This window comes from Neoarius graeffei, chromosome 6 (assembly GCF_027579695.1).
Source record: "Neoarius graeffei isolate fNeoGra1 chromosome 6, fNeoGra1.pri, whole genome shotgun sequence".
Lineage (NCBI taxonomy): Eukaryota > Metazoa > Chordata > Actinopteri > Siluriformes > Ariidae > Neoarius > Neoarius graeffei.
In genome coordinates, this window is record NC_083574.1 from 41,402,167 (window position 1) to 41,415,677 (window position 13,511).

At 40.5% G+C, this 13,511-nt stretch overlaps 1 protein-coding gene across 1 annotated transcript in view; it reads left to right on the plus strand.

Annotated features, from left to right (window-relative positions):
- Positions 1-13,218, plus strand: part of parp12a (poly (ADP-ribose) polymerase family, member 12a) — a 38,066-nt gene extending 24,848 nt beyond the window's left edge. The window contains exons 6-12 of the mRNA XM_060923663.1: positions 2,378-2,546; positions 2,766-2,886; positions 2,982-3,078; positions 7,011-7,095; positions 8,547-8,677; positions 8,783-8,934; positions 10,685-13,218. Coding sequence (XP_060779646.1) covers positions 2,378-2,546; positions 2,766-2,886; positions 2,982-3,078; positions 7,011-7,095; positions 8,547-8,677; positions 8,783-8,934; positions 10,685-10,938 — 1,009 coding nt within the window. The 3' untranslated portion in view covers positions 10,939-13,218. The remainder of the gene's footprint in view (positions 1-2,377; positions 2,547-2,765; positions 2,887-2,981; positions 3,079-7,010; positions 7,096-8,546; positions 8,678-8,782; positions 8,935-10,684) is intronic.
- Positions 13,219-13,511: the final 293 nt, after the last annotated feature.

Here is a 13,511-nt window from a genome sequence, read left to right on the forward strand (position 1 = left end):
ACCCACCAGCCGACTGATCTGGCACGTTTTAATTGTGCGACAGTAATGATGTAAATACTGGCGTGACGGACTAGTATAGTAATTCCCTATATAGGGAGTAGTGAATGAGTGAGTGATTTCGGACACAAGGTCTATTTGTGAGGTAGACATTCAATCAACGTGTCTTTTTTTTTTTTTTTGTAAGCAATCTTATAAAAATACCTTCAAAACAAAAGAAAACTCATTTAGCCTCGTTTTCATGTTGGCTCGATTTTGCACATCCGTATTCCAGGGTTTAGAAGCCGAATTTGAAATGCCCCCATATCTAGAATTATTATATCTAGCAACTTGAGCTAGTGTGCCAAATGTCGTGCTTCTATCACAAAGTGAACAATTTCTCACCTTAACAGCCCGACTACTATGGGGATTTGTCCATTCAGCCACAAGGGTATTAGTGAGATCAGGCACTGATGTTGGGTGAGGAGGCCTGGCACACAGTCAGGGCTCCAGTTCATCACAAAGGTGTTTAGTGAGGTTGAGGTCAGGGCTCTGTGCGGGCAACTCAAGCGCTTCTATTCCAACCTTGGCAAAATACATCTCGACAGACCACACTTTGTGCACAGTGTCATTGTCATGCTCGAATAGGTTTGAGTCTCTTTGTTCTAGTAAAGGTTCCAGTAATGCTAGAGCATACAAAGACCTTCTAGTGTGCTTTCAATTTTGTAGCAACAGTTTGGTGAAGAAACACATATGGGTGTGATGGTCAGCTGTCCACATACTTTTGGTCATATAGTGTAGCTCGATTGAAAAATATAGTATGTTGAAATAACAGATATGTGACAATGAGGAAAAGCACATTGTTGGTCCTTTTAAGATCAAGGAAGGATGAGAAGAGATGGGGCATTTCCTGCCACAGACCAGAAAGCAATGATTACCGAAGAGAACCACTGAGGCTACGTTTACATTAGACCGTATCTGTCTCGTTTTCTTCGCGGATGCACTGTCCGTTTACATTAAACCGCCTGGAAACGCCAGGAAACGGGAATCCGCCAGCGTCCACGTATTCAATCCAGATCGTGTCAGCTCCGGTGCTGTGTAAACATTGAGAATACGCGGATACGCTGTGCTGAGCTCTAGCTGGCGTCTCATTGGACAATGTCACTGTGACATCCACCTTCCTGATTCGCTGGCGTTGGTCATGTGACGCGACTGCTGAAAAACGGCGCGGACTTCCGCCTTGTATCACCTTTCATTAAAGAGTATAAAAGTATGAAAATACTGCAAATACTGATGCAAATACTGCCCATTGTGTAGTTATGATTGTCTTTAGGCTTGCCATCCTTCCACTTGCAAGTAGTAAGTGATATGCGCTGGGATCACACACACAGCGGCTCAGTCCCGAATCGTGGCTTGTGCACTTCACTCGCGCGCTCTGTGAGCTGCGCAGGGCCGGAGTGCGCACCCTCCAGAGGGCACTCGCTGTTCAGGGCGGAGTGATTTGGAGCGCAGGATGCCTGCGGAACCGAGCGTATCCGTGTATTGGCGTTGCTGTGTGCACGCAAATCGTGTATTGGCAATGCTGTGTGCACGCTAATCGTTTTAAAAACGTTAATCTGATGATCTGCTGATATGGTCTAATGTAAACATGGGCTGAGATACAGGCGTCATTAATATTCTAATCAGCTAAAACTAAAACACGAGCCAGGTTGCTACTTGCTACGGAAGCCGAGAGAGGCCCTTATTATAATCCTTTTTTTATTCACCTTGTTATCTCGAGATAGTGACATAATTAATTCAGGATCTCTAGAAAACAACACAACTAATTCGAGATCTCGAGAAAACAAAACAATTATTCCGTGATCTCGAGAAAACAAAATTATTTCATGATCTTGAGTAAACAGCTGAGAAATGGTTCATTCAGGTGCGCCAAGAGACTTGTGATATGCTGACTTTGGGGCTATTTCTCATTCTGTATAGACGCAACTTTGGTCATTAGGATGTCTGGAATAATCGATCACCTAATAAGGCAATATTTTGATCAGGGGTTGACACAGGGAGAGATTGCATTAAGTCTTTTAATAAGGGATAATTTCAAAATTAGTCCGCGGCACCTCCGCAGAAGACTGGCCCGGCTTTGTCTCTACCGACGGAGATACAGTGATCCAGCTGAGATCATGAAATAATTTTTTGTTTTCTTGAGATCTCGAATTAGTTGTGTTGTTTTCTCGAGATCCTGAATTAATTATGTCGTTATCTCGGGATAACAAGGTGAATAAAAAAAGATTATATGAAGGACCTCTCGCGGCTTCCGTAACTTACAGCTTGTCCTGAAAATATATTTTTACTAGCGCGGGAACTCATGATAACGGTATGACTATATTGTGTTTCTGGACTGCAGCTTTGGGCCACCACCTGTGGACTTCACTTCAATGAAGTGTGGAGAGAGACCAGTTCGTCGTCTATCCACAGCGTCCTCCGTTACTAAACCTCCTCACTTCATCCTAACCACTGAATGGCTTTGGTACTGGAAGAACGATCAAGGACGATGGATTGAATATGGCCAGGGGGTCAGTAAAGTTTATTCACAATTATTTAGTACTATACATTTGTAAATATCAATTTAGATAACTATAAGATATATTGATTTTATAATTATTGCACATTTTATTCACAAACAAATATCCATGAGTAAATACCCAGAGTTTCATTTAATGTATATCAGGGCCATTGAATAACTTAGTAATTCTTGTCACACCAGATAATATTAAGAATTTTTTTGTCTGTAGGAAGATGGAAAATCTTTGGCATCAATCACCTCAAAAGCCTTGGAGAACGTGCATCTCTCTGAAATTGAAACTGAAATTGAATTCAGCCTGGGCGGGCATGAATATGTGCTCAACATAAAAGGTCATCATCTTTCAAGACCTATATAAAAAAAAAAATCTTTTTAAAACAAACTGTGTTTTCATTGAGTTCATTCATATAACATTTTCAACTTTCAGATATGTATCAACAAAACATAAAGTACAAAACAAAACGAGAGGTTCGGCGGAGGCCACGATTTGTCTCGGCACAAGATGTTAACGGAACATCAAAAAGGTACAGTTTTCAGATAAACCATGTGATTTGAAGCATTTGAACTCGCATATGTCAAAGAAGGCGGCACGGTGGTGTAGTGGTTAGCATTGTTGCCTCACAGCAAGATGGTTCTGGGTTCAAGCCCAGTGGCTGACAGGGGCCTTTCTGTGTGGAGTTTGCATGTTCTCCGCGTGGGTTTCCTCCGGGTGCTCTGGTTTCCCCCACAGTCCAAAGACATGCAGGTTAGGTTAACTGGTGACTCTAAATTGAGCGTAGGTGTGAATGTGAGTGTGAATGGTTGTCTGTGTCTCTGTGTCAGCCCTGTGATGACCTGGCGACTTGTCCAGGGTGTACCCCGCCTTTCACCCGTAGTCAGCTGGGATAGACTCCAGCTTGCCCGTGACCCTACACAGGATAAACGGTTACGGATAATGGATGAATGTCATTGAATGTCATAATGGTCAGCAATTTATTTATTAAATTTTTGTCAGTGCCATTTTTTTATCGTGCAAAAGTACAAAAAATAGCTCACTATGTTCCAAACACATATTGATGATCCCAGACAAGACCGTCAGTGACGGCGTAGCTCATTCCGGCCAAGTCTAGTCCAGAAGGAATGATCTAAAATGGGCCACCTTGCGGAATAAATGTTGCAAGCTAAATACACTATATACAAGCTATATATAGAAGCTATATACACCCTAGGAATACCGACCTGTTTGCCAGAAAGAATCCAAAACGGTGAGGAATTGACGGAGAAGAAGCGAATTATTATTATTATTATTATTATTATTATTATTTATTTATTTATTTTTTAAAAACTGCTCATTTAAGGCTTAATTAGTCCATAACTTCATTAATAATTGTAATTAAGCAAATCTGGCTAGAAGTTATATGCACCCTAGGTACCCCTACCTTCATGGCAGAAAAATCAAAATCGGTGAAGAATTGAGGGAGAAGAAGTGATTTGTGTGGAAACTGCTTGTTAGGGCTTAATCACGCCATATCTTCATTATTAATTGCAATTATGCAAATTTGCTTAGAAGCTATATGCACCCCAGGCAGACCTACCTTCCTGCCAAAAAGAATAAAAATTGGTGAAGAATTCAGAGAGAAGAAGCGATTTTCGTGAAATGTGGACGACACCAGACGGACAACACATGATGGCATAAGCTCATCATTGATCGGCCGGATGAGCTGACAAGAACTAGCTTCACGTGTGAGATTGGCTGTAAACTATACATAAATATAACAAAAAAAGTTTTTTTTTTTTTTAATTTGTCTTCAGTATCCTGAGTCATTTTTGAGTATTCACAAGGTTTTGTACATTGGAACATTCACACCTACGGTCAACTTAGAGCCACCAACTAACTTAACCTGCATGCCTTTGGGGGAACCCGAGGAAACCTACGCAGACAACATGCAAACTGCACACACAAAGGCCCTCGCCAGCCGCAAACCCAGGACCTTCTTGCTGTGAGGCGACAGTGCTAACCACTCCACCACCGTGCCGGCCTTAAAGTGAAATTCACCTTCAATATTTAACCTGCAATGTCAATCTCCGGATACAATTAAGTGAATGTAATTTTGATGTGTAGCTTAAAAATGCATGAAATGTCAGCCTTTAAGACACATTTACAGTTCAGCAGTTTAATATGTAGAATATGACCATGAACTCAGATAGAAACACTTAAAATAGCTTTTTTTTTTTTTCTCTTTTAAGAAGTCTGCCTTTGAGTTCATTTACACTGAGAAATATTATTTCTAATGATAATGTATATAATTAATTTGGGAGTCTGAAAGCAGGGCGGCACGGTGGTGTAATGGTTAGCACTGTCGCCTCACAGCAAGAAGGTCCGGGTTCGAGCCCCGTGGCCGGCGAGGGCCTTTCTGTGCGGAGTTTGCATGTTCTCCCCGTGTCCACGTGGGTTTCCTCCGGGTGCTCCGGTTTCCCCCACAGTCCAAAGACATGCAGGTTAGGTTAACTGGTGACTCTAAATTGACCGTAGGTGTGAATGTGAGTGTGAATGGTTGTCTGTGTCTATGTGTCAGCCCTGTGATGACCTGGCGACTTGTCCAGGGTGTACCCCGCCTTTCGCCCGTAGTCAGCTGGGATAGGCTCCAGCTTGCCTGCGACCCTGTAGAACAGGATAAAGCGGCTAGAGATGATGAGATGAGTCTGAAAGCATAACAGAATGCCTAATTAGAGTGAAAAAGACTTTGAATTGAACTGCCTTTATTGTCATTGTAAATATATACAGCGGAATTAAAATTGCCTCTCTATGGTGCAAACATAGAAACACAGGACATTGAAGACAAAACAAAAAAGACAAATGAGAATTGTGATACTAGAAATTAAATAAAACACTCTGCATAAAAATAAAGTGCAGGTGCATAGCAGCATTAATTATGAATTAATTAATTCTTATTTGTGCTTGTTGGAGAAAAACCTGTCTCTGAATCTGGAGGTGCGTGTTTTGGCCGACCTATAATATTTTTAAAATGTTATTATTAGCTTAAGTCTTTAAATAATTTAGCTCCTGCATATCTTAGTGATCTATTAAGTCCTTATCAACCCAGTCGCAATCTAAGGTCTGCTGGCCAATGCCTCCTGACCATCCCAAGGTCTAATCAAAGGACCTATGGGGTCAGGGCATCTTCAGTTGCTGCACCAAAGCTCTGGAATGCCCTGCCTGCCGACATAAAGATAAGCAATTCAATAACATCATTCAAATCAAGAGTTAAGACATTTCTTTTTAAGAAAGCTTTTTTGTAGTTTTGTTAAGTATTGTGATAATCTTTTGTTTAATGCTTAAACATAAGATTTTTTTTTTTTAAACTGTATTATTGTGAAGCGCCTTAGGGCAGATAGTGTATATGGCGCTATAAAAATGCTATGTTATTATCTCATCTTATCTCATTATCTCTAGCCGCTTTATCCTGTTCTACAGGGTCGCAGGCAAGCTGGAGCCTATCCCAGCTGACTACGGGCGAAAGGCAGGGTACACCCTGGACAAGTCGCCAGGTCATCACAGGGCTGACACATAGACACAGACAACCATTCACACTCACATTCACACCTACGCTCAATTTAGAGTCACCACTTAACCTAACCTGCATGTCTTTGGACTGTGGGGGAAACTGGAGCACCTGGAGGAAACCCACGCGGACACGGGGAGAACATGCAAACTCCGCACAGAAAGGCCCTTGCCGGCCACGGGACTTGAACCCGGACCTTCTTGCTGTGAGGCAACGGCGCTAACCACTACACCACCGTGCCGCTATATTATTATTATTATTATTATTATTATTATTATTATAGCGCCTGCCATAGGGTAACAGTTCAAAGAGGTGGTGGCTGGGGTGGGTGAAGTCCTTGATGTAGTTCTGCTGAGGTAGCGTGAGGTGGGTGGGCAGAGTGTGGAGCGGGCAGCCTGTTATTTCCCCTACTGACTTCACCACTTTCTGGAGCGCTTTCTTATCTGCAGCAGAGCAGCCTGCATCCCACACTGTTATGCAGTAGGTTAGTAGGCTCTCTGTGCTCACCCGGTACCCTCTGGAAGTCACTTGTGATGGTGTGACTGTAGCTTAATCCAATGTCAGCGAAGTCTTGTTGACTGTAAACACAGTTTGGAAACACACAATTATGACTGTAAACAGGAACAAACAGAAAAAAAAAACCCACACCAAACTAGAGAGCATAGAGCTGCTGCAGTCTCACATGCTGCCATCTTTGGCTTTTTCTCACTAGTTTAGATTTAAATTGTTTCAATAAAGTCTTTTGTAACATTTCTTAGTTCACTAAAATTCAGATTTTTCAATGATAGCATTTTAAAATGGGTCATTTAAACAAAAACACAAGGTTAATGATTGATTAATTAAGGTGAATGATTTGTGTTGCATAGTTAACAGTAAATATTACTACAGTATGATGGGTAATACTTAATTTTTAGTGATGCTCCAGAAACCTCCGGCTCTTCCTCTGTGGATATTCCTGGTCACTGGGATAAATCAGCTCTGCCCAGCTTCTCTTACAAGGTACTAAACTCACTCATACACTGCCCATTAATTAAGCACATTCAGAGTGTACAGACATTTATAGAGCAGTTTCATATTGAGAAAAAGTGCCTTGTGCCTGCCAGGTACATTAACTCTGTTGGTATAACCATTCACTTGTAAAATGATGAAAACACACACTAATACTAGGCATATCAGACGCTCGCTAGCCGTGCTGTGAAAATTCTGCATGCAGACGCTCGTCTAAGTTTCCAAATCTGTCATTGCTTAACTCTTGAATATTTTCTATTGTGAATACTCTCATTAAAAATCTTATAATCTTTGCTTTCCAAAGAAATTTACCTCGTTAAGATCTGTTCAGTACTTTGGGAATAACGGCAGGTTGAAGTTGGTACAACAGAGTTCACTCTCTGCTCGTGGGAAAGTTTTGAGTCACGGGAAAGCGGTCAGACTCTCTCTTCTGATCGGTTTCCGACTGGATTGCTCGTGAATATCAATCAGATAACTTTTATAGGGATGTTCTCTCACTGTTTCTGATGAAGTATTCAGCAAAATTTTCCGTCAGCTAGTTTTGATGTTATGATTCACAGGAGATTTTGAAGTGAGTTTTCATAGCTTTACCTACTTATTTTTTCAAATCACGACTGATTCATGGAAATAAATAACTATTTTAGGATATAACTATAGTTTTTGAGATCTTCGTGGTCGGAATGATTTTTTTTTTTTTTTAAACCCAGAAGTCAGAAACGCGAGTGTCAATTTCAGTTCAATTAATGGGAGTTGTTTATTGGATGTGGCTCACACAGTTTTTTTCAAGGGTCGCCTTGAAAGCTGTGAATATTATCATTAATATTCTTTAATATAAACACTAGTAGGCCCTACTTTTGAGAAATACAAATGCCTACAGAGCACAAAGAGGGGATTAGAAATAATCTTTTATTACTTTTTTTATAGAGTGTACCAATTTAATGTTTACCTAATTAGCATAATTAATACTAATTAAATGCTAATTTGCATCATTTGTTTTTACTACTTTTTCAAACTTCGTATTCACTATACAACCATCTATGTACCTGCCAATTTCCATGTAAATATCTTGAAAAATAAAAAAAAAAGTTAAGAAAAAACATTTGATCTCATTGGTTAATGAGGCCCATTTTGGACCATGTGATCCTCATACAGAATATTACAGCAGTTTTCTAAAAATCAAGCCGTTTTTCAATCTTTGATTTGTAATATCTTAAGAACGGATAAATGCATTTTAATTCTGTAAAAAGTATGTTCTGCATTCAATTCTGAATTCAACGAGACCAGTTTCAAGCAGTTTGGATTGAATTTGAATTTTTACCTGATATGCCTACTAACTAAAGACTTAAACATTTCTGCTAGTTACAGAGAAATTAGAGTACTGGTTAGAAAGATAGTTTCACTATATTAAACAGAATGATAATTAACAAAGCATGTCCCTTCAGATTGTTCTTCTGTCAAAGTCTGCACATGATTATAAAAGTGTATCCACACTGTTCCAACGGACGATGTCCTCAAGCACCATCCACAGCATCAAGAGAGTGCAAAATCCTTCGCTCTGGAGAGTTTTTCAGTGGTACGTGCATTTTTAATTCTGGTACTATGGTCACTGAGTTACAAACTCGCCTACTGGGTATTAGTTTTAACTGCTTTGAATGAATTATTATTAATTTTTTTCCAGGCAAAAAGAACAGATGAAAAAGAGGAACGGAGGGGGGGCTATAGATGAGCGCTACCTCTTCCATGGTACAGATAAGTCTCTAATAGACGCCATCTGTGAGCAAAACTTTGACTGGAGGGTTTGTGGTGTCCATGGATCACTTTATGGCAAAGGTAGCGTACAATTTTAATGGTTATTGTGTGTCAAAAATTCACCTGTATCGTATATCACCATGGCATTGACTTCTCAATTGGTCAGGTTTTTTTTTTAAAATAAATAAAAGCAACTCTGACAGTCATTCTGGCTGCAAGGCACATCACAAGTTGATATTAAAGTGCATGTTCGAATGCATTATCATTTCTACAGTAAAAGCTAACTGACTGGAACACGTATGGCAGACACGCCACATAATCTAAGCTTTGTTGATAGGAACATTGACAAGAAAAAGCATTTTGTTGATTTAACTTTTATAGTCAGAGGTGAAGCTTTACGTTTTCTGCCAAGGGAAGGTCGAAGGATGGAGGATTTTTATCCCCCGCTGGCCAAAAGGCCTGAAGGGGGAATATATCATGGCAATTTCTTTCCTTCTTTCTGTCCGTCCGTCCGTCGCTCCCTCCCTCGAAGGGTACTCACCTTCTGAAATCAACTCCTTTCACAATTTTTGATGGAATTTCACGAAACTTGGTAGGATTCTTTGTTATACGTTGGTACTATGCATATTGTAATTTCGTTAAATTCGGTCACATTTTACCAGAGTTACAGCCCTTGATTAACAAAATTACACTTTGACAATTTCATGAGAGTGTGTTTTCCTTCTGAACTCAACTCCTCTCTCAATTTTTGGAGGAATTTCACCAAACTTGTCAAAAATAATTGTTATGTGTCATTAGTACACATACTCTTATTTTGTTCAATTCGGTCGCATTTTACCAGAGTTGTGGCCCTTGATTAACAACCTTGTACTTTCATAATTTCATGAAGGTGTGCTCACCTTCTGATATCAGCTCCTCTCACAATTTTTAGACGAATTTCTCAAAGCTTGGCAAAAGGCCTTGTTATATGACTGTAATACACATATTGCGATTTAATTTCGTTTGTGAAAATTTTACCAGTTTTGACCCTTAATTAAATAACTTGTACTTTGACAATTTCATGAGGGTGTACGTTATTCTGAAATCAACTCCGCTCATAATTTGTGGAGAAATTTCACCAAACTTGGCAAAAGGCTTTGTTATATGACAGTTAAACGCATATTGAAAATTCGTTTAATTCAGGCAAATTTTACCAGAGTTATGCCCTTGATTACTAACAAACCTGTACTTTAGTAGTTTCATCAAGGTGTGCTTGCTTTCTGAAATCAACTTCCCTCACAATTTTTGGAGGAATTCCATGTAATTTGGCAAAAAGTTTTTAATCACCCACTGGCCGAAAGGTGTGTGAGAGCCCCTTGATGCTGCCCCAACCACTAAAAATGTGGTAGTGGCCTAGTGGTTAGCGTGTCCGCCTCTCAATCGGTAGATCGTGAGTTCTACTCACGGTCGGGTCATACCAAAGACCATCATAAAAATGGTACCTACTGCCGTCTGGCAAGGCACGCTGCAATACAGATGCAAGTGGGGAGTCAAACTCTCGCGGTTACCAGAGGATTAGCCCCTCCACTGTAACCCTAGCTATGTAATAGGTGAGAGGCCGAGGGCTACGGAAATGGAGATTGGTGCTGCCCTATGCTCCACATGGCGTGGGTTTGATTTGACTGGCCGAAAGGCCTGAAAGGGGATTATGTCGTGGCGATGTCCATCCCGGGAAGGGTACTCACCTTGTACATTGTACATTTAAAAAAAATTCCTTTGAAAAAAAAGTTTGTTTCTTACATAGTGTCTTCCCCATCATACTGTAACACATTTTTTTTATTCTTCTTTATAGGAAGTTACTTTGCCAGAGATGCCAAGTACTCAGATAAATACGCTAAATCCAAAGTTGGTCCCAAGATGATGTTTGTTGCACTTGTCCTTGTTGGAGAATTTACAAAAGGATCCAGTAGTTTTCTCCGACCTCCACAGAAGACACAGAAGGCAGGGTTTTATGACAGCTGTGTGGACAATGAACAGAACCCGGCTATTTTTGTCATCTTTGAGAAGTATCAGATCTATCCTGAGTACATCATTGAATACTCTTAAGATCCAGATATGTGCATAGACTGTGAAGAATGTGGTTCACAATGTCTTAAGTACTTTGTTTTTAGAGTTTTACTGCTAAAAACTGGGGTGAGATATTGTTTTTGGTCAAGTTTCTTTGTTTGTGTTTATTTGTTGTTGTTTTTTTTTGTTAGCAACATTACGGGAAAACGTCTGGACCAATCTACATGAAACTTTCAGGATAGATGGGCATTAGTCTCAAATAGAACCTTCATTTTGAGGCTCATCGAGTCAAGGTCACGGTGACCAAAAAGTTAATTAATTAATTAATGCTCTGAGCTCAAACTGCAGGAGCGCTGCCTTGGAAAGACTCCTCCCACAAGCATGCTGATTGGATCACGACCTGCCTTATTTGCACACTTTGTGCTGTCATTGGATGGTTTCTTAGTTCGTTTACACACGCAAAGGAAGTGGTTTTGGCCACGCCCACTTTTAAACCCCATTGATAAAAACTTCCCCATTCTGTTGATTTTATTATTATTAGCTCGCCCGCTAAGGACTAGACTAAAGAAATTGCTTTCAAGACATGTTTACGCTTATTACAGCAGACCTCTCAATAGTAGCCGGTCAGCGGCGGCAAATCACAGTCTGTAGTAGGATTTGCCACCGTCTATTTTTCACTGAGTAGCAAAAAATATTTTTGTTTACATAACTGTACAGGGCAGCACGGTGGTGTAGTGGTTAGCGCTGACGCCTCACAGCAAGAAGGTCTGGGTTCGAGCCCCGTGGCCGGCGAGGGCCTTTCTGTGCGGAGTTTGCATGTTCTCCCCGTGTCCGCGTGGGTTTCCTCCGGGTGCTCCGGTTTCCCCCACAGTCCAAAGACATGCAGGTTAGGTTAACTGGTGACTCTAAACTGAGCGTAGGTGTGAATGTGAGTGTGAATGGTTGTCTGTGTCTATGTGTCAGCCCTGTGATGACCTGGCGACTTGTCCAGGGTGTACCCCGCCTTTCGCCCGTAGTCAGCTGGGATAGGCTCCAGCTTGCCTGCGACCCTGTAGAACAGGATAAAGCGGCTAGAGATAATCAGATGAGATAACTGTACAAAACTGAGCAGCTTGCGATGTGAAACTAAGTTTCATTCAACTAAATAATGGCCAGGGTTCCTGTTGGTGCTCGTCACATTTGTCGCTGACGAACATAATCCATCTGTGACGAAGAGAAAATTACTAGCAGTCGTCACAGTGATGAATGTGCGTCATCATTATCATAAGTCATCTTTTATAGTAATCCCTCCGTTTACTGAAATCCAACCCCAGTGAAGAGACTTTGGGAAGTCAGAGTGTAAACAATGAGCGCGTGCTTGTGATCAATAAAAATCGACTACACATAATGACCACATGAGTGCCAAGCTTTTGACCAATCACAGTGTGTCTTAATTGGCCTGGTGTGGAGGTGTAATCATCTCTGTGTGAACCAAACAATGGTGCTGTCTAAACTGGGGACTTTTTTTTTTGATCGAGATTCTTCCAGCACTGAAGATGATTTTAAGGGCCGAAATAGCCATGGGGGAGGCACAATTAGGGCCCTGACCGTCCCCGAGCACAGCGGGCAGCGTCAGTAATACAGGGGTCGGAAAAAAAATAAAACAAAAAACAATTAACAATTTTTTTTAAAGGCAGTTGGACTCAGTCAAAACCAACCAGAATATTTGGTGAGCCCAATGGTCAAGTCCAAGACAATAGAAAAAACGTCTTGAGACTGGGCTCAAGTCCAAGACTACATCTGAGTATTACAGCCCTACTATTGATGTGTCTCACTACTGATGCATTTTCAACATCTGTCATATAAGATTTAATTCAATTTCAAGGGCGCATTTCTTACTGTCAGTTTTTCTACTTACATACAGTGGTGCTTGAAAATTGGTGAACCCTTTAGAATTGTCTATATTTCCACGTAAATATGACTTAAAATATCAACACGTCATAAAAGTAGATAAAGAAACTTTTAAGCAAACTTAAAACACCACTGTACAATATGTCAGGCAACCAGTCCAGGCTAGACTACTGAAAGCATTTCTAGTTTTTAATAGAATCATTAGGTGACTCATTTTGGATTTTTCGGATCACGGATCCGCCGACGGCAGTTAAATACTACCGCTGAAAAAATAAAGTCTGTGTGTATTTTTATTTGAACTGACGAAACGTACAAAAAGAAATGAGAAACTTTTTGGGTCACATATTTTTCTTGTAACAACATTGTATCCCCAGTACTAGACCCTATTTGTCACAAATAAAAAGGAAAAATTATAAATACAAATGACAACGTGTGTTGTGTATATATCCACTTCCGCCAAGTCAGAAAACGAAATTATTTAGCGTATTCACTTGAATGTTAGATTCGAATGTTGTAAATTCTACGGGGTGATTTAAGACCGCTTTTCGACAGTATAAACCTGGTGCTGATCATGGCTGATGCTGACAGCATGGCTTCCGAGCCATCGACTCAACTCTATGTAAGCATAACATGTGGTAAACAAAAATCTTTTCATTGTCTCACCGACCAAGACGTGGGTGATTTCGTCTCTCAAGCGTTGAAGATAAAGAATGAAAAGATCA